This window comes from Anguilla rostrata, chromosome 2 (genome assembly GCF_018555375.3).
Source record: "Anguilla rostrata isolate EN2019 chromosome 2, ASM1855537v3, whole genome shotgun sequence".
Taxonomy (NCBI): domain Eukaryota; kingdom Metazoa; phylum Chordata; class Actinopteri; order Anguilliformes; family Anguillidae; genus Anguilla; species Anguilla rostrata.
In genome coordinates, this window is record NC_057934.1 from 67,456,779 (window position 1) to 67,477,347 (window position 20,569).

Below are 20,569 nucleotides of genomic sequence, written 5' to 3' on the forward strand. Positions count from 1 at the left end.
TCCCGGAACCAAAAATGCATGTTCTCTTTTTCTACCACGAAATATTTGCAGGAAGAGGACAGATCGAGGACGAAGTTCCATTAACGCGTTTTCTCAGAGTAATGTTAACAGAAAAATGTGGATTGCCAGGCATCTTGTGTCTACAGTTGTTAAAAATGGTAAATAATGTAACCTTCGGAAATACCAATTGCAAACAGTTACTTTAAGAATCTATCGGATCTCATATTTTCACTACTTGAGTACCGTAAAAGTAGTAACGCTACTTTCGTAACGCAGGTTAGCTAAATGTATGTGTCAATAAACTAAATGTATGTGTTTGTAAGCTATCTGGGTATTCAATAAATAGACAAGTATTTTCACATTGCTGTGCATTGATGTTTTATTGTAGGGCATCATGGCTTATTCCACCGGTTCTTGGGCTCTCTGCCAGAACTGGAGCACAGATACCTCCACTGCACGTGCTGCTGGAGGAGTCGAATCTCAACGGCAGATTTTGATCTGTTGACTTCTACACTGTCCTCTAAGTTGTGTGAAGATGAAGGTAAGCCTCTGGACTGTCGTTACACTACAGAACAGCGAGCTGTCATTCTGCAACGTCTAAACACGGCCACGGAGAATGAGCTGGCAGAGGTCAAGCTCCTGAGAGGACGAAAATCGGTCAACATAGTGGAATACAGGACAAGAAATGGACCGTTTAAAGATCTGGAAAGCATAATAAATGTACCATTATTTAAACACAAGACAGCGATGATCGTTTTCAACTCCATCCTCAATCCACCCGAAAAAAAGGAGAGGCGGAAAACCAAAATTCAACTTGTTAAATTCATCAAGCCGGAGGTTGATCGGAAGTTACTTGAGGTGAGATTTATCCGGCAGCGTAACCTTAAAATCTATCCCTCATATATTTCCACGTACTTTAATCAATGTTTGTAAATGTCTTACAGGAGGCCAGCTGCATTGTGTCCATTGTATGTGGCACGGATAAGATAGCGTGGGCGCATGTAGATCGCGGACTCAATGTTCTCGACTGGCAGCAGGAGAGCTGTCACAACTTCATGAAAGGGACTTACATGGCTTCTGCATACTTGGATGATGTAAGTAGGGCAAAGTTGCAAGTACCTCTATTCTCAAACCTTTTATAGGTAAAGTTTAAAAGTGACTTGAGCTTTTTGTGCCCTGTCCAGTAACAAACGAGATGTGACTTCGGTTCTTTTGTTTGGCCCATCCTCAGATTTCGTCGGTGGTGTCTCGAATGCCGAAAGCCGATTTATTTGTGGTGGAGAAGTGCGGGATCACCGTGCAGAACACGTCCCTGTACCCCGTGATGGCGCACCTCCGGACGGTGGAGGCCATGCTCTTCGCCTTGCTGGGACAGCGGAGCGAGCCGGACGCTCCGCCCAAGGTGCTCAACATGGTGCGCACAGCGGTGGGCCGCCACTTCGGGCTGATGGTGGGCGAGGCGCGGACCAGTGGAGTGCAAATGGTGCGTCAGATGATGACGGACTCTGTGACGCAGAAGAGCCCGCGCGTCTCATTTCCGCATTCCCTAGTGGTGCGCTACAGGCACGCCTTCCAGCTAGGGGTCCGGAAAAGCGGGGATGAACTGTGCGATGCCTTGTTGCAGGCGGTAGCTTTCTACGAGAAACTCAATGAGTGAGACAGGACAACCCCCCGCTCCCCCCCCCTCCGTCATTGCTCACTTTCTATCCAGTACTAGTGCTGGTACATGGAGCTAACAGGGTCATACATAATACATATGAACTCTGTGATCCTTTTTGGAACCAAAGGTCTGAATGCCTGTACTTTGTTATAAGCAGGTCTTGTAAAAAAATTTTCAACTCTAGCGTTCAGAAAGCATTGCACTGGAGCATAGGCCACGGTTCAGCAGAGAACTGTCCCATCATGCGCTCAGGCTGTGCCCTCAATATCTCACTCCACACTGCAAAGCCTGTGTGAACTGATTAAAATGGTGTCAACAGTATTTTGTATCGACCGCCTCTTGGTTTACATACGCCTCCAGTTCCTAGTTGTTAATTCTTGCATTTTCCCAATTTGCCTGGATGTCCAATATTAGCACACTGTTGCTTCAGAGGTTGGGTATTGAGGGTAAGCCATGATGCTTGTCCAGCTGATCTACTGACCCCAGTTCATTCAGCTGTGCAGCGTCAGCAGTGTAGTTTGTTACAGTTCGGTGATGTGAACTTTATTCTGAAAACTCCCTTAGCCACTTAACGGCATTACTCAAACCCTTAAAGGGATGCACTCCAGCCTTGATTTCTCACGTGTGAGGAAATGAGGAGTTTTTAAAGGAAATGTCAGTGCTTTACACATTTGGCAGAAAGAAATGCATGTGCAGTTAATGGGATTTATTTCAAATGAGATGTTCACGTATACCTTGCTGGAATCAGGGGCTGTTCTACACGAATCTCTGTTCTAATATAATCAGGTGTCGCCCCCCCCCCCTTACCAGACGAAGGGAAACAGCCCTATAGCTTTTTACAGATGCAAAAATTTATTTCAATTTCTTCACTCAATTCATCTGTACATAGAAGCTGCTGGAGATTTAACAATGATTGTATTAGAAGTTTGCTGTCAAACAAGAGGTAAATTTATTTGATATTTTTTAAAAAATGAGTTCTAAACAGTACAAAAATACACAACTTTACATACGACTTGTTGCCGTCTGTACAAAGCCACTGCAAGAATAAAAACAAACAGGAAAAAAAAAATTTTACTCTGACTTGCATATAGTATATGAGCACCTGTGGAAATCACTGTACAGAAGATTACATGGAAGAGGACATTACATGATGAGAAAGGAAGACCGGTGTTCACATCAGGGGAAATCAGCTGCCAGGAGCTGGACAGTGTTTTTTGAGAGGCCAAGGTGAATAGAATCCAGATAATGCAGAAACCTGGAAGGGAGAGACAAGACGAGCGTCACTAGACAGCAAAACTGAATCACTTGGTACCTCTGGCCCCCAGTACTTTAAAAAAAAAAAAAAAAAATGTAGCTGGATCTACACCATGTGCCTACCCTGCCATTTGGTTTCTCAGTATGCTGTATAACAAAAAGAAAGTAAAGAATTGTCTACATTTGAGGTAGTGGGTAGAGCCAGAGGTACTTTCACATGCCAGCCTAAAGCTTGTGGGCGAGCTGTTCACACAGAACACAAAGGGCTTGCGTACTTTAGTCACGAAGAGCAGAAGTCCAAAACCACACCCTGAATAGTCTTTCAGTCTACTGTACCTGTTTTTATTCATAATTTGTCACAGGCCTTTTTTTATAGCCAAATATTTGATATGAGGGATAATAGTCACAGATAATAAAAACTGGATAGAAATGAGGACAAAAGGGGTGTATTCACAAGTCCTCACATTTTTTTTTTTTTTTTCAATGTATACATTTTTACATTCTATGATCCTACATGATTACGAACCAAAATACACTATTATTTGGCTGAGGTCAGTGTGGTGAAGTTTCCATGTCTGTATAGAGCTTGGCACCTGCTCAATGACGAAGAAAGGGAAGGACTTCTAGCCCAGCACACAGATCTTCCTGAAGAAGCCACATTTTGATGTTCACACGCGCTTCCTTCAGAATTTAGAGATCAGGTAACTGCTAGCGCGCGGCGCACAAACGCCCCGCAGCAGACCAGGTAAGGGCGGCTCACCTGCGCTTCACCTTGCCCTGCTCCTTCGCCCTCTCGGACCGGCAGACGGAACGCAGGAAAGGCAGGTAGTCCGTGGCCGTGGCCGGCTTGTTGCCTAGCGTGCCGAAAGCTCTGCTGGTTAGCACGGTCTTCATGACGTCGCAACGCCTCTGCGTCACGCTGCGAAATAGGGGAAGGGAAAACAAAACAAAAAAACCACAACTCAGTACACTGAAAGCTAATTATTTAGGGCAAATAATCTCCAAACTAATGTATCAAGTAGGCATCATACCTAATGTGCGACCATGTTAGGATAGAACGTAAAATTAAGTTTTGCTGAAATAAAGCACCCTGTGACAATTTCCCCCTGTCAAATGCAGTTCAAATAAAAATATTTAAATGTTGGGAGTAATCATAGAAAATGTTATCACTCAAAACAGCGCTAGGCTGGAGAAGGAAGGAAGGCACTCACGTGGGTTCACACGGGCTGGTCTGGCAGAAGCTCAGGGCCGTTCTGTGGGGGCCCACGGGGAGGGTGAGCTGGCTGACGCCTGGCTCCCCCAGCTCGGCCTGCAGCCCCCGGGGCTCGGCCCACGCCTCCGAGACCCTGGACCGGCACCTGCGGAAGCTCATGCCCTCCACCGTGGCCCGAATCTGCGCGGAGCTCCCCCAGCAGGCCCCGCTCGCGTCCTCCACCCTCGGCTCGTCCGACAGCCCGTTCTTCACCGCGGCCCCCGTCCAGCCGAACGCCCCCGGCCTGCAGGCGCCCTCCGGCTGCCAGCGCTGGTGATGCAGGGACGAGTCCAGGAAAGACATGTGGTCCATGAACTCCGCCAAGGAGCCCAGGCAGCTGGAGACCAGCTCGGAGCGCCTCCGCTCCTCCGGGGAGCGCTCTGCCTTCTTCGGCCGGAGGGGCCCGGGTCCTGGCGGAGGCGCCTCCGCGGCGGGGTCTGGCCGAGGCGCGTCGGCACCGGCGGAGGGCTCCTCCGCTTCGGAGGCGGGGGCGCCGTGAAGCTTCGGCAGAGAGAGGAAGCCGTCGTCCGAGTCCGAGTCGGACTGAAACAGATCCCTGTCCGACAAACCCGAGCGCTTCCTGCTCCGCATCCTGGAGGACGCCTTCACCGGGCTCGCCTCCTCGGCCGGCTCCGCTTTGAGCGCCCCCTGCTGGCCAAGGAGGGGTCGCTGCAGGGCGCTGACGGGCAGAGGCAGGAGCGCTTCCATGTTGGAGTACAGCAGGTCCACACCCCTGCCCCAGCTCTCCACCAGCAGCTCCAGACACCTGCTGCTCTGTGGCTCTGCCGAGGATGTGCACTGAACACAGAAGGCATTCGATCAGACACAGGCTGGCAGAGATGGGTTCATTTCCCTACAGAAACACTTTGCACATATCCATTTAATGGGTTTAGAAAAATCCACTTATGAGCTTAAGATCTGTGACTGCAGATCATCAGTCAGTCTAAACAGTACAAGGGCAGTGAGTGATGGTTTGCATTTCATAGTCACAACACCTGGGCTAATCTTAAAGACAAGGCAGGGCAAACTACCTTGAGCATGTCAGAAAGGTCCTGTGGACCATCGATGTTCAGGATTCCCAGCAGGCTTTCAGTGCATCTGGAGTCACAGGAAGTGGAGCTGGCTGCCGGCTCCTCGTCTGCCAGCTTTGCTGCACCCGCAGACCCCGTCTCCCCCTGAGTGACAGCTGCAAACCACGCAGAGGGGAAAGCACAGCAACCCAGGCCTGTTAGAACAGGCTTCTCCAGGCCATGCCAAAGCCGCCCATCACTGCTGCACCACTGCGGAGTGCCATTTTCACTTCGCTCTAACGTAGGGCTGGGCGATATGGAAAATCAAGTGTCACAATATTTATGACCAAATACCTCGATATCGATATTGTGGGGATGACTATTGGTCAAAATTACACAATGAGATTTTTGATAAATAATAATCAGTAATGCCTACGTAATAACTAAGTGGGTAAAGGCAAATAATAGAACAGCTAGAACAATCAGGTAAGTTCAGAAAATTACATCACTTTACTGTAATGCTGCCTTTAAAACCAGGAAAAGACAACACTTACGCCATATCACGATATTACGATATACAAAATCCCAGATGATATGTAGTCTCATATCACGATATCGACATATTTCCCAGCCCTACTCTAATGTCTCTGTAAGCACTTTGCACTACAACTACACTAACTATGGTTAAGCCGTCATCACCCTCATCATTATTACAGCGACCGACGAGGTTCCCGCAGGTGAAACTGGGCCGTTGGCAGGATGCCCCTACCCCCGCCCCCTCCCTGTGCGTACCTGCGCTCAGCGGGAGCCTGTGGTCCGCGGCACCAGGCAGGTGAGGGCCTGTAGCGAGCAGGGTCCCCCTCCGTCCTCCGCACCCAGCGCAGGCAGCAGGCCTCGGATGTCCACGTTCCACTGCAGACGGGAGAAGCAGCGCGCCCCCACGCACCCCACATTACATACTTACTGTCAGCTTAGCACCTCTATCAGGACTTACACTTTACATATGGGTGACATACTCAGAGTAGACCGATGTCTGGCAGTCGAGTTGCCGGTTCACACCTGGCGGCATTCTAGCAGACACTAACCCTATTCTCGGCAATGAGAGCTCAATTATAGCCTGATAAGCACTATAACAGTCCATTTACTTCTTTACATAGCATATTACATTGTATCCATTTATACAGCTGGATATATACTGAAGCAATGCAGGTTAAGTACCTTGCTCAAGGGTACAACGGCAGTGTCCTTACCCGGGAATCGAACCTATGACCTTTCGGTTACAAGCCCAGTTCCTTACCCACTGTGCTACACTTTGTCCGTACACACACACACACCGGCTCAACGCTCAACGCAAACCCTTCTGCTATTCAGGTCGGCATGTACACTGCTTTTGAAACACGCTGGCAAGCATGAATAAAATCAGATAAAAAATATCACACACTAAGGCTCGCTGAACTTACCGCTGAAGGCGTTTTAAAGTGGATCTCCTCAAAATTTCCATCGAACATCTCACTAAATGTAGGATCTGTGGACAAGGATTAGATGCGTTTTATTTTATTTATGTTAATCACAGCACTGTAACATCACTAGATCACAAACTGGCTGAATGGTTCTTGGAGAAAATGCGCTCACCGCTAGTGGTCAGAATCACAGGTCTCTTGGTTGTGGTCATGAAGGTTTTGATCGCAGCCAGGAATCCGGAATCGTCGTCAAAAATGACATCGACCTGGAGAACAGAGGCCCGAGTTGGGTGACTGTGCAGAGGCCAGAGACGGTGGGGCTAGCCCGTCTGTCTTACATTTAATTACGTTTATTTATTATTCAGGATAGCGGTTTATCTCCCAGTCTAAAACAATGAAACACAGCCAATTTGGGTATGCTGGTGGTTCCATCATATGCTTTAGAGCAGTGGTCCCCAGGGCTCTCCTCGGGGACCCTGAGCTGGATCCAGGTACTTGACGTGTTCCACCTCAAGCACACCTGATACAACTAATCAAGCCCTCGATTAGCTGCATCAGGTGTGTTTGAGATAAGAAACATCAAATACACCTGGATCTGGCTGGGGCAACACATCCCAGAGAAAGGTTTGAAGACCACTGCTTTAAAGAGTACATTATTTGGATTGGGCAGCGCCAGGAACAGGTATTTTAAGCTCTTTAGTGCTACGTACAACCAGGCTGTCTCCTATAGAATCTGGACTAGACTTCCTATGCATCTCAGACACAGAGCACAAGACTCGTGTTGTACTGGGCTTAGAATCCAGGCCTGATCAAAAGCAACTGAAACAGGACTCCTGGGTGGCAGTGTTGGCACACGCGCAGGCCGGGCCCTTGAGAGGCCAGGACGTGGGCTGGACTTGGTCACAGTACCTCCTCAAAGAGAATGAGCGACGTGGCGGCCTTTTTGTTCTGCTCCTCCGTCGGGGGCTCCTTCTTGTCACGTGACGGTTTGACGGGGGGCTCCTTGGCCTTCGGGACACTCTCCTTCGTTTTTACCGGTTTTTGAGGGCCGGATTCTGTGGTGGGACAGAGAGATCCATTCCGAGTGAGTGACAGAACCCCTATTCACGGCGAACACGCTGGACATTCCTCCCCCGCTCCCCCGTGCTGTGCTGACAGTGCGTTTTATTCACCATTTTGTGGCGGGTCGTCCCGAGCGCTCGGGTCTCTGCCCTTGGCTTTGCCGGCCATTTTGAAGAAGCTGGCCAGTGAAGTGGGGGCCAGCGCTCCTCTCTTTGGCTGCCTGCCCGTGGAATGGAGAGGTTTCCTGGGGTAGGACACAATCTTCCTGGGGGAGGACACGACCTTCCTGGGGGAGGGCAGAACCTTCCTGGGGGAATTAACCTTCCCTGCGAGTGAAAAATGAACATGGGGCATTACCATACACCAGGTCCCTCATCGCAAAAAAAAAAAACTACGGAAATGGACTATGGATATCGTTTATTAGCCTTTTATTTGGCAGATACCTCATCCAGTGTGACTTACGCATGGCTTAAAACATGTGCATATCCTAAGAGCACAAGAACAAGAGTACGGCTACAGAATAAAGTAAATGGACGCATTTATATAGCCAAACCACAAGAATTAAAAACAGTGGCAATATCTATCAACCAGTGGGGACAGGAAAAAAACACTTACAGAGTATATCATAATTATGAAGTATGACTAAGTGGCAAGTGCAGAATATTGTGGAGATAATAAAAGAGGACAAAGATTATGATCTCGGTTTAGGACTTCAGTGCAGCACTTTAAAAGGGCAGGGGGGTAACAGAGACTAGAGACTCACGTGGGGAAAAGGCAGGCCTGGCGGTGCTGTAGCTGCTGAAGTAGGAAGGCTTGTGGGCGTTCACCCCCTGGATGTCCACCTGGTGCGACTGAGTGGCCTCCTTCAGCTGGGACAGGATCTGGCGCCCACTCCGCTGGGAGGACGCGTTCACCTCGAAAACCTGCCGGCAAACCCAGCCCCGGTCAGACAGGCGGTGCCGGGAGAGGGAGGCGTGCTCCAAGATCAGCACTCCACTTGCCTGTCACACCGTACATACACAACTCTGTACATACAGTCACATCGTACATACACAACTCTGTACATACAGTCACAGCGTACATACACAACTCTGAACATACAGTCACAGCGTACATACACAACTCTGTACATACAGTCACACCGCACATACACAACTCTGTACATACAGTCACACCGCACATACACAACTCTGTACATACAGTCACACCGCACATACACAACTCTGTACATACAGTCACACCGTACATACACAACTCTGTACATACAGTCACACCGTACATACACAACACTGAACACATACAGTCACACCGTACATACACAACTCAAATCACAAAACAGCTCGAGGGACATACACATAGACTTTCTGTTGAATAGCAGTGTGAGGTTCATCGCAGTTATAATAAGAAACACAGCAGTTTTCACAGGAAAGAGTTCTGAACATTCTAGACCCTACATCCTTCCTTTAATGGTAAAGGTACAAGGTTTGTGATGCAGACAGTATAAGATTTGTGATGTAGAACATATGACTTTTGTGGTGGTAGTTTTGTAGTGAAGGTTTGTAGTGATGACCATACAAGGTTTGTGATGCAGACTGTCTGAGGTTTGTGATGCAGACTGTATGATGTGATGCAGATGGTATGAGTTTCGTGATGCAGACTGTATAAGGTTGCAGTGCAGACTGCATGAGGTTTATAGTGCAGACTGTATAAGGTTAGTGGTGCAGACCGTATGAGGTTTATAGTGCAGACTGTATGAGGGTAGTGGTGCAGACTGTGAGGTTAGTGATGCAGACCGTAGGAGGTTAGTGGTGCAGGTCATATGAGGTGTGTGGTGCAGACCGTATGAGGTTTGTGGTGCAGACTGTATGAGGTTTGTGATTCAGACTGTATGTAGTTTGTGATGCAGACCATATGAGGTGTGTGGTGCAGACTGTATGAGGTTTATAATGTAGACTGTCTAAGGTTTGCGGTGCAGACCCTATGAGGTTAGTGATGCAGACCGTATGATGTAGTGATGCAGACTGTATTAGGTTAGTGATGCAGACCGTATGATGTAGTGATGCAGACTGTATGAGGTTTGTGATGCAGACTGTATGAGGTTTGTGGTGCAGACTGTATGAGGTTTGTGATGCAGACCGTATGAGGTTTATAGTGCAGACCTTATGATGTAGTGATGCAGACTGTATGAGGTTTGCGGTGCAGACTGTACGAGGTTTGTGATGCAGACTGTATGATGTTGTGATGCAGACCGTATGAGGTTTGTGATGCAGACCGCATGAGGTTTGCAGTGCAGACCGTATGAAGTTTGTGATGCAGACCGTAGGTTTGTGATGCAGACCGTATGAGGTTTGCGGTGCAGACCATATGAGGTTTGTGATGCAGACCGCATGAGGTTTGCGGTGCAGACTGTATGAGGTTTGTGATGCAGGTGCAGACTGTATGAGGTTTGTGATGCAGACCGTATGAGGTTTATGGTGCAGACTGTAGGGGTTTGTGATTCAGACTGTATGTAGTTTGTGATGCAGACCGTATGGCGTTTGTGATTCAGACTGTATGTAGTTTGTGATGCAGACCGTATGGGGTTTGTGATGCAGACCGTATGAGGTTTGTGATGCAGAACGTATGAGGTTTGTGATGCAGACTGTATGAGGTTGCGGTGCAGACCGTATGAGGTTTGTGGTGCAGACTGTATGAGGTTTGTGATTCAGACTGTATGTAGTTTGTGATGCAGACCGTATGAGGTGTGTGGTGCAGACTGTATGATGTTTGTGGTGCAGACCGTATGATGTAGTGATGCAGACTATGAGGTTTGTGGTGCAGACTGTATGATGTAGTGATGCAGACTGTATGAGGTTGCGGTGCAGACCGTATGAGGTTTGTGATGCAGACCGTATGAGGTTTGTGATGCAGACTGTATGAGGTTGCGGTGCAGACCGTATGAGGTTTGTGGTGCAGACTGTATGAGGTTTGTGATGCAGACTGTATGAGGTTTGCGGTGCAGACTGTATGAGGTTTGTGGTGCAGACTGTATGAGGTTTGCGGTGCAGACTGTATGAGGTTTGTGGTGCAGACTGTATGAGGTTTGTGATGCAGACTGTATGAGGTTTGTGATGCAGACTGTATGAGGTTTGTGATGCAGACTGTATGAGGTTTGTGATGCAGGTGCAGACTGTATGATGTTTGTGATGCAGACTGTGTGAGGTTTGTGATGCAGACCGCATGAGGTTTGCGGTGCAGACCGTATGAGGTTTATAGTGCAGACCTTGAAGCCCAGCTCCTGAGCACAGGCGTACACGGCAGCAGTCTTCCCCACTCCAGGAGGGCCTGTGATCAGCAGGGTGTTACCCAGCAGCTCTTCCCCGTCCTCCACATCACCCTCACCCCGGAAATCACCGCAGTCCCAGGAGTCTGCAAGTCCACCAAACACACCAATTCAATATCCCGTCTCCCATCCTGAATTAATCTACAGTTTGAGTAGCATACTGGGGCCAAAGCCAGCGCCATTGTTTTCCTGAAAAATGGAAGGGATTTCAAGATTATGGCTCAGGAATTTGTTTCCAAAATTGACTTTTCCAAATTCTAGAGCCAGGGGCAATAGTAGCTTAACAATGCATTTGGATTTTTGGGTAGAGAATGAAGTTTTTGTGTTTACGCCACCCAGATCAGACATGGCACACTTTGGTGGTTTTTAAATTTTTATATACCATTGCTGTTGTCCTCTTGTTTCTTCTCCTTCCGATTCCTCCTCTCTTCGCGGTCGGCTCTCTGTTTCCACTCCTCCAGCCAGCTGCGCAGCCTCTTCACCGCAGCCGAATTCCCGACGACCTCGGTGGAGTGCTGGGGCTGATACTTCTCCGTCCACAACACGTCCTCCCTCACACATTCTACATGGGGGGTGAAACCCAATAAACAGGTCAGAGCTGCACAAACGAAAAACCGCAAGCACTGACAGAAGATTTATGAGTCAGCCGGAAAGCGAACAGTGTAATGCGAATCTAAATTAATTCACAGAACCACACCAGTATATTCAGGGGGTCTAGTGTGGCATTTAATAGCCCAGTGGATCCCGGAAAACCACTGTGTATAAATACTATAGAGCTGCTCAATGACTTAATATGTCATGCTCTTGAACAGTGAGTGCAGTGAAATCTGCAGTGGATATTGTCTGAAGAAACAAGGGCTATCAGACAACTGTGACAACTGCTGTAAAATACGCTATACAAATAAAATTTTATTGATTGATTGATTGAGACACATAAGGCCACAGTGGGTGCACCCAGCACCCGACCCAGGCTCGCAGTGTTACCTCTCTCAGCCTGCCCGGGCGGCGGCGTGTCCTCCAGTAGGATCACGGGGCCTTTCTGGGCCGGCGTTCGCTCCGCGGCGTCGGCGTCGGCCTCCTGGCGCGGCTGCCCGCCCCCGCGCGCCCGGCTGAGCCGCCCCCTGCCCGCCGGCGCCCGGGCGGGGGGGTCCGGCGGCCCTACGGCGGTCCCGCGGGCGGCGGGGGGGTCGTCCGCTATCACGATGGCCTCCCGCTCCCCTCGCGCAGACCTCCTTCGTTTGGGCACCTTCTGGACCCCCTCCCCCTCCCCCTCCCCGTCCCGCCTGCGTTTGCGCTTCCCGCCCAGCTCAGGGGGCTCTGGGAGGCTGGGGGTTTCGGGGTCTCCGTCCGCCTCTGAATACCACCAGAGAAGAGACCCAACGTAAGTTTAGAGACCAGGGCCGCGACATAAACATGGCCCTGTTCATTAATAATCTGCCATAAGTCCATCCAATCAAATTCTGTGTGGAGCTGAAGGACTCGTACCCAGACACTTACAGCAGTGTTTCTTAATAAACACAATCAGCAGTTTTAACTAGCGAAGTCCGATAGCGGGCGAAGCGGCTAATCGGCGAACTTGACCAACTGAAGTTCAAGCTGTCTCACTAACAAGCGAACTATAGCCACCTTAGCTAACGTCACCGCAAGTAAGTCCGTGGCCTCATTTAGAGTGTACGGCAGCATTCCGTCAATTTGAATTTTTCAGTTTAGCGAGCCGGTTACAAATGGGGGCGGCAGTTGTTTAGGGACATCACCACGCCGTCCAGCTCGCTTTCGCTTTTCTGCTCGCCGCCAGAGGGTTTAAAACACCCTTTACGCGTACCACTCTTCACAACTGGCCTGTGCGCGCCTCCGGACTGGCCCCGCCCCCCTTCCTCACCGGCAGACGCGGGCTGCAGGAGGTGCTCCTCGCGCCTCCTCAGGAACCAGGCGAAGAACCGGCGCACGGGGAACGGGGGGTTGGACGCCCTGATCTCCTCCAGCAGGCGTCTGCGGACGTCCTCAGAGAAATCCTGCCTCCAGCCAGAGCCCTGCGTCACAGGACCGGACAAAAAGAGCCCCAGGTTACATCCGTACGAATGCCACAAAACGGCTTAGCGCACCTACACAAATCAATGATTCAGGGTGACATTTTTTAAAAAGTTCTCAATAATTAATCTATACATTTCTGGGGGCCCACACCACCACTTCAGTTCCTAATAAACCCAACGGCAGAATCGCAGCACCTCAGGTGTGATCTTAAATAAAACCCACAGCTCACCTTGTCCATATGGGCTCTGAGGGCAGGCTCAGTCTTTATGCAGTCCAGCGCTCCTGGTGGCAGAAGAGGTCTTGGGGGCTCCAGACCAGCTCCATTTAGGCGTTTCAACAGTGAGGACCCAGGCCACGGCAGGCCCCAAAAAGGACACTCTACAAAAAAAATAAAGGACAAATTAATTTTTACATACGACGGACTGGAGAATGACCAAATGGCCTGCGGTGGGGCGAACTCAACAGCGGGCTCACTCCTGAAACGGCAGAGCCGGGCTCACCTGGAGGCCTCTGCAGCACGTGCACCGTGGCCTGGAAGGAGGCGCAGGCCAGGGAGTAGGCGTCGCGGCTGGCCGTGGTCCTCGCCACCTGCCTCTTGAAGGACTCCGGCAGGCCGCTCTTCAGGAAGTCCCGGCGGGCTCTGAACTCCTCGTCATCCTGGGAGTTCTCGGAGCCCTCCCGACTGCGGGTGAGGGACGAGCATAACCCCGTAAGGAGCACAGCTTAAACACAGGGGGCCACAACAACCCCATAAGCATCACAGCTTAAACACAGGGGGCCACAGCAACCCCATAAGCATTACAGCTTAAACACAGGGGGCCACAACAACCCCGTAAGCAGCACAGCTTAAACACAGGGGGCCACAACAACCCCGTAAGCACACAGCTTAAACACAGGGCCACAGCAACCCCATAAGCATTACAGCTTAAACACAGGGGGCCACAACAACCCCGTAAGCAGCACAGCTTAAACACAGGGGGCCACAACAACCCCATAAGCATCACAGCTTAAACACAGGGGGCCACAGCAACCCCATAAGCATTACAGCTTAAACACAGGGGGCCACACAACCCCGTAAGAGCCAGCTTAAACACAGGGGGCCACAACAACCCCGTAAGCAGCACAGCTTAAACACAGGGGGCCACAACAACCCCGTAAGCAGCACAGCTTAAACACAGGGGGCCACAACAACCCCGTAAGCAGCACAGCTTAAACACAGGGGCCACAGCAACCCCGTAAGCATCACAGCTTAAACACAGGGGGCCACAACAACCCCGTAAGGAGCACAGCTTAAACACAGGGGGCCACAACAACACTGTAAGCATCACAGCTTAAAAACAGGGGCAACAGCAACCTCATAAGCAGCACAGCTTAAACACAGGGGGCCACAGCAACCCCATAAGCAGCACAGCTTAAACACAGGGGGCCACAACAACCCCATAAGCAGCACAGCTTAAACACAGGGGGCCACAACAACCCCATAAGCATCACAGCTTAAACACAGCGGGAAACAACAACCCCGTAAGCAGCACAGCTTAAACACAGGGGGCCACAGCAACCCCATAAGCATTACAGCTTAAACACAGGGGGCCACAACAACCCCATAAGCATCACAGCTTAAACACAGGGGCCACAGCAACCCCGTAAGCAGCACAGCTTAAACACAGGGGGCCACAACAACCCCGTAAGCAGCACAGCTTAAACACAGGGGCCACAGCAACCCCATAAGCAGCACAGCTTGAACACAGGGGCCACACAACCCTAAGCAGCACAGCTTAAAAACAGGGGCCACAGCAACCACATAAGCAGCACAGCTTAAACACAGGGGGCCACAACAACCCTGTAAACAGCACAGCTTAAATACAGGGGGCCACAACAACCCTGTAAGCAGCACAGCTTAAACACATGGGGGCCACAGCAAGACACAATGCACATGGGAAATTCTACACAGGTGTCACCGTTTAAGTTTTCTCAGACATACATGTACAGGGTTAACTACTGCCTCAGCTGTGCTCCAGCAATACATGTCAGCATAAGGCAAGGTGTTTAAACAACAGAGCAACAGCAAAAATGGCAATTTTTAGACTAATGTTTTTTTACATGTCACTCGTTAAAACAACAACAGAAAAGCTCATGAGTTTGAGTCAGTTACAGTGATCCATTTCCCCATCAGAGCAGCGATCGCCGGACGAGCTCTGGCCTCGGGGAGACGATTTACCTGCTGTCGTCAAGTATGGAGATGACCGCTGAAGGCTTCGGAGGCTTCTTCCCCAGAAACACGGCGGCCACTTTCGGGGCTACAAACGGGACAGAGAAACGCACGTTTATCAACCTCTCCGCACGAGCAACCGGGAAACGGAGACTGAGAACACGCTGCAGCTGCACGTAGCGCCGGTCGAGTACCTGCGGTGCTCTTGACCGCTCTGTTCTCAGCAGCGGTCCTTCCCAGAACATCGTTCAGGCTGCGCAGGCGCTTCTGACCGCTGGCCTTGTCTTCGGCAGCGGGGGCGGGGCTGCTCTGCCCGTCCGGCGGGCACACGCTGGAGTCCTGCAAACGCAGAGCGCTTTCAGATCCGCTCCAGCTCACGCACAGCAGGGTCGCACCGTGCGGCCCGCGCAGTCTTCAGCAGCTGCCCTCCCAGTCTGCCGCACGCTTATGGTTCAGTTTACGGCCCGATACAACAATACAACTTTCAGAACTGTAACGACTCACCAGGGCAAAATATTGATCTGATCACAGCCGCTAAACACATTTTAGTTTATTTTCTCGATCCGGTCCCAAGTAAATACTGGCCGGTAACATTTGTAACGGACGCAACGCCATTTCGGCTCCCGGCTCATTACCTCGTCCTCACAGGAGCTCTTCTGGACGTCCCGATTTCGGGACAGGCGCCTCACGGGGGCCTCACTGTCAGCGTTAGCCGCCGCCGCCGCCTTTTTGTTCTGCTGGAGAACCCGGGCCTTCTGGACCAGCTTTTTGGCCTGTTTCCTGTTCTTAGACACACTGGACTTCTGGAGTAAATAGGACAAAGAGCATGCCAGAAGTCAGGAGTGTCAGAGGTATATGGTGTAAAATTTGAGGTTACACTGCAATAGGCTTTAAAAATTGCAGATTGAGAAACTGAAACAAACCTGAACTGCTAAGGGACTCAGTATCTGCAAGTCATCTGCATCACCAGACTCATGGTGTTCGAAGTTTGGAAAGACACGTCGCAATCTCATCCTGGAAATGCAACAGAACAGACAACACTGAACTGCAAGGAGACAGGTGGAGGATGTGGCCAATTTAGCGCAACTCATTAAGACAAGTCTCCAAAGAATGACAGGAACCTCATTGGAGGAGTCAGATTTTAGGCTCACCTGATAGGGCTGCCGTTGGCATCGGGGGGAGAGATCATCTCGGCTCTGTACATGCCGTGCTTGGGCTTGCGTGTTCTGGGCGTGGAAGCCTCGGCTGAACAGTCCTCAGTGCCCCCCCGACCTTTCGACCTATCCCGACTCCTGGTTTTAGGGGGAGGCGTGGCCTCTTCCCGGGCAGGGGTGACACTGCAGGGGCGGGTCCGGGCAGACCTCCGGACCGGTCCCCTGCCAGCTGGTGTGGAAAAGGGCGTGTCTTTCGCGCCATCGCCGTCGGCCTCGCTCCCCACCTCGAGCAGCACCGGCTCCTCCAGCGCCGCAGCCGGGACGGGGACCACGGCTTCCTCCTGGGCTCTCTTCCTGCCACTTTTCCTGAGCTTGCCGCCTCGCTTCTGCCCAGCCCTGGCCGGCTTCTCCTGCTCCACCTTCAGGGCGGGGGTAGAGGCCTGGCCCTGCTCCTCCTGCGCGTCCTCCTCCTGCCTCTCTGCCTCCTCCGGCTGAGCGTCGTCCCCGGCCTCCCCCTGTTTGCCCGGGCCCTTCTTCGCTTTCCCCTTTCCGCTGTCCAGGCTGGCCTGCTTGAACGCGTTCATGAACTGCTTCCTCTCCGCCTGGCTGCACTTGGGCGCGGAGCTGGACTCGATGACGGACAGCTCCAGCTCGTCCTCCCGCAGGACCACGTTGGACCTCCGGACGGGCCCCAGGGGCGGATCGGGCTTCTCCTGGGGAGGGGGGGAACCCGTTGCTTTGCCCTCCCCGCCCTCGCTCCCTCGCCGCCGCCGCGTGAAGATGGACGCCAGCCTCTGGTCCGCAGCCCTGGCCAGCTCGGTCGCCGGGGAGACGGGGTGCACCTCAGCCTGGACGGTGAGCGTTCGTGGCGACACTTGCTGGGAAGGTCCGGGCTGGCCTTCGGCAGAAGGCGGTGCAGCCAACACCTCTGCTTTGTTCTCGGGGGTCTCCACACAGGCGCTGCTGTCCTCCTGGTTCTGACTCTGCACAAAGTCCTCAAAGGAGATGACGACGGTGCTGTTGTTTAGCTGAGAGGGCTCATCTGCTTTGCCCTCCAGGCTGGTGTCACACGGGGATCCATCAGCCTCTTGGGCCTCTGGTGAGCACTTCTGCAAACTGCATTTGGTCTTCCCGACAGGCTTGGCAACAGGCCTTCCCCTTTTCCTCTTGTCCCCTGGGGATGCCTGATCCAACAGCTGTACGGACGGACTGGGTCCCTCCTCCAGATGCTGCTCATCATCAGGGCTCCCTTCCGTGAGGCTCTCCCTGGCGCTCTTTTTGGGAAGGGTGCTTATCGGCGCAGGCTCCGCCCCGCTCGGGGTCTCGTCCACGACACAGTCGTCGCGGCTGATCTGAGCCAAGAGAGCCGCGGTTTCGCTGCCCAGGACCCCCGCGGCCTGCTTCCCTGCCGCCGCCGCCTCCGCCACCGCCCCGTCGCTGGAGCAGCTCGATTCGGACACCTCGATCACCTGCGGGGGCGTCTCAGCGAGTCCATCCCCAGCTGACGCGCTGAGCCTGGAGGGCCTGCCCGGCCTCCTGCCCCGCCTCAGCCTCTGGGGCTTGCGCGGCTTCGCAGGGCTCTCCGCACAGCCGGGCGACTCGGGCTCCCTGTTCCTGTTCTCCTTGGTCTGCTCTGCAGTGCCGGCGCTGCTCTTCACCCCTGCCGGCGAAGTCTTGCCGAAGTAATCCAAGATATTGGACTTGGGGGGCGAGAAAGGCTTCGGCACGGGAGAGTAGTAGTTGGTGATCGTCTTAACAGGAGGTGCGTCTTTTCTTTGTCGTTTTCGGGGCTGTGAAAAAAACAAAACTGCTTGTTGGTGCCAAACTGGAACAAAGTAGGCTAGTTCAATTGACATAAAGGATGGCACCAGCTTATCCCATCACTGACTGGCACAAATCGGAAGATAGAACAAACCCACCTGAGTCTCAAAATCTTCAATAACAGAGGCCATAGCAACAGCCCCAGCCATAGCTTTAACAAGCCAGAGACCTGTGGCGTATGGCAGGACAGGGCTGCAAGGCACATCAGAGAGAAGACACACATCTTAAAACTTTACAAACGTGACCATCGTTAAATATCAACATTACACAAGCAGGCCAACATTATCGGACGTGCATAACAACGCGCAAGCATTTATCTTGCAGAGAAAATACCACAGGTCAGAAGTAGCTAACATTAGCTACCCTTGTTACGTTACCCGTCAAAATCAACAGTTTACATTTCCCAGACAGTTGACATAAGCTGTAACTGAAGAATGGATAAAGTTAGCGAACAGCTGACTATGACAGCCACCAATTTATGTGCGGTAACATTAGTCTAGCTAACTTCGCGTGTTAACGAGACATCTTAAATCAAACATTTGTCGGTCAGGTTATATTATGAGCTATTTTGCCTGCGAACTAACTTGGCTAGCTAGTTAAACGACTGGTTATGTTCACCGAGAAACACTACACTGTAGCTAAGTATTTATATGATGTACGATGAGTTTGTAGATTCATAGCATGTCAGCTAAGTTAACTCGCTAACTAGCTAGCTAGTCTAGTTCCCAAGGAAACAACACTGTTGGGAGCATTCTGGTTAGGAAGCGACACATAACTAAAATATAAAATTGTTATCGTAGCAAGGTTCAAGAAACTTACCGGCGTGTTAAATAATTTAATAGCTGTGCTAGTAACTCAGCAAGCTATGTTAAAGTCATTTTATTCTTCAGGTAATTCCAAGTGCTGCAGAAGATCCTCGCGCGAGACAGTTTAGTTAGCTAGCTAGCTGGCTACAAAGCCAAAGGGACAGGTTGCTTGAAACAGCAACTTAGCTTAAAACTGACATTATTGATCATACATAATTAACGTCCTTGGTTAAGCACTATCGGTATATCCAACGCTATAGCTGCCGTTTTAAATGTGAGCAAATAAACTAATATAAATAAGCTCGATGCTTTTTGAAAAGTGCGCCCAACTCTGTGTCTGCTTGGACAAATGGCGCCAAACGTCACTACCTTTGCGCAAAAAAAAAATCCACCAATCACAGAGCCGAAACTAGAAGAAGTCTGATGACGATGACAAGGCCGACCGAGACAGGACTTTATTTTTTTTTCACTAGAACAAAGACCTCCCCTGAAAGAAGACTGTCTACTTGTCATAAAGTGCTTGCGTTCATCTTCCCATGTCGATTTTTTTTTCATCCATTAAGTCAACGGGTGTCTAAATTTAATTTGGAATTACAGTCAGAAAGTCCATTCAAATAGAGGCAAAAAGAGGCATGAATGAATATGACACTTTTGATCAGATGTTTGACAGTCAACTGTCATACATCAAGACAACTAAGCAAATTAAATGTCTACACGTTCATTCGTTCTTATTTGTTATTTTCTCCTGAGATTCAGCCAGGCTGAGGGAGAGACAGGTGGCAGTATGAAAGTGTTAACTGAAATTTTAACAACTGTATTTACAGGGAACACACTTAAACATTCTAGTGAACATAGCAATAGTATTCTTTCTAAGTTATTTGTAAACATTACATATGCCGTTTAAGTTTTATATAAAGTAAAAAAAAAAGTCAGTTGCACATTATGTTTAAAATATCTGCGACAGGCCAACAAATTATCTGTACATCCTCAAAAATACACTGCACTCAGATGAACAGCGCATAGATGAGAATCTTTTAAAGAGAGGACCCTCTATTATGAATTTGCTGGACTGCCTCGGTCTGACTGAAGCACTTCTATTGATCCTCCTCTGCTGCCAATTAACTGTCTCCTCGCATTGGTAGTTTTGACTTTCTAGTGCAGCTGATACTTCTCCTGAGCCAGTTTCATGCAAAGCAGAATGCAGGAACTGAATTCTTCCACTACAACAACCCATTTCAGCTCCTAAATACCGTACTTCTGTGTCATACCAAACATCTGTCCCGTAGTTACAGAGGACAAATCTTTTGCCATAGCAGAACAATGAGAACAATTTAATCGTGCAATATATTGCATTCTCTAGCTTAATTGTATTTTTATCTAAAAATAAGTATGATTATCTACCATTTCTTCTGATGGGAAATGTACAATTTACATTATTCGGTTTTGTGAAAAGGGAAAAAGAACGCGCTCGAGCGGCTGGGTGCGGATGCTGCGTCAGTTTCACACGGGGTTTCTTATTGGTTGGAAC

General features: G+C 50.4%; 2 protein-coding genes across 2 annotated transcripts; one reads left to right on the top strand and one right to left on the bottom strand.

Moving 5' to 3' along the window:
• Window positions 1–5: 5 nt before the first annotated feature.
• tefm (transcription elongation factor, mitochondrial) lies at window positions 6–2,620 on the top strand. Its single transcript, XM_064324212.1, has 4 exons — window positions 6–158; window positions 389–858; window positions 945–1,094; window positions 1,232–2,620. Exons 1-4 carry the CDS (start codon window positions 116–118, stop codon window positions 1,655–1,657), a joined length of 1,089 nt encoding a protein of 362 aa, XP_064180282.1. The 5' UTR covers window positions 6–115; the 3' UTR covers window positions 1,658–2,620.
• On the bottom strand, window positions 2,352–19,437 carry atad5b (ATPase family AAA domain containing 5b). The gene is made up of 23 exons (XM_064323441.1): window positions 19,055–19,437; window positions 18,334–18,427; window positions 16,412–18,204; window positions 16,184–16,274; window positions 15,896–16,063; window positions 15,455–15,599; window positions 15,270–15,348; window positions 13,552–13,733; window positions 13,281–13,429; window positions 12,900–13,050; window positions 12,005–12,373; window positions 11,403–11,582; window positions 10,961–11,106; window positions 8,462–8,621; window positions 7,809–8,024; window positions 7,546–7,691; window positions 6,809–6,902; window positions 6,637–6,701; window positions 6,002–6,088; window positions 5,198–5,494; window positions 4,126–4,964; window positions 3,675–3,833; window positions 2,352–2,915 (listed from the first exon to the last, which is right to left on the bottom strand). The coding sequence occupies exons 2-23, from the start codon at window positions 18,382–18,384 to the stop codon at window positions 2,837–2,839; spliced, it is 5,646 nt and encodes a 1,881-aa protein (XP_064179511.1). The 5' UTR covers window positions 18,385–18,427; window positions 19,055–19,437; the 3' UTR covers window positions 2,352–2,836.
• Window positions 19,438–20,569: the final 1,132 nt, after the last annotated feature.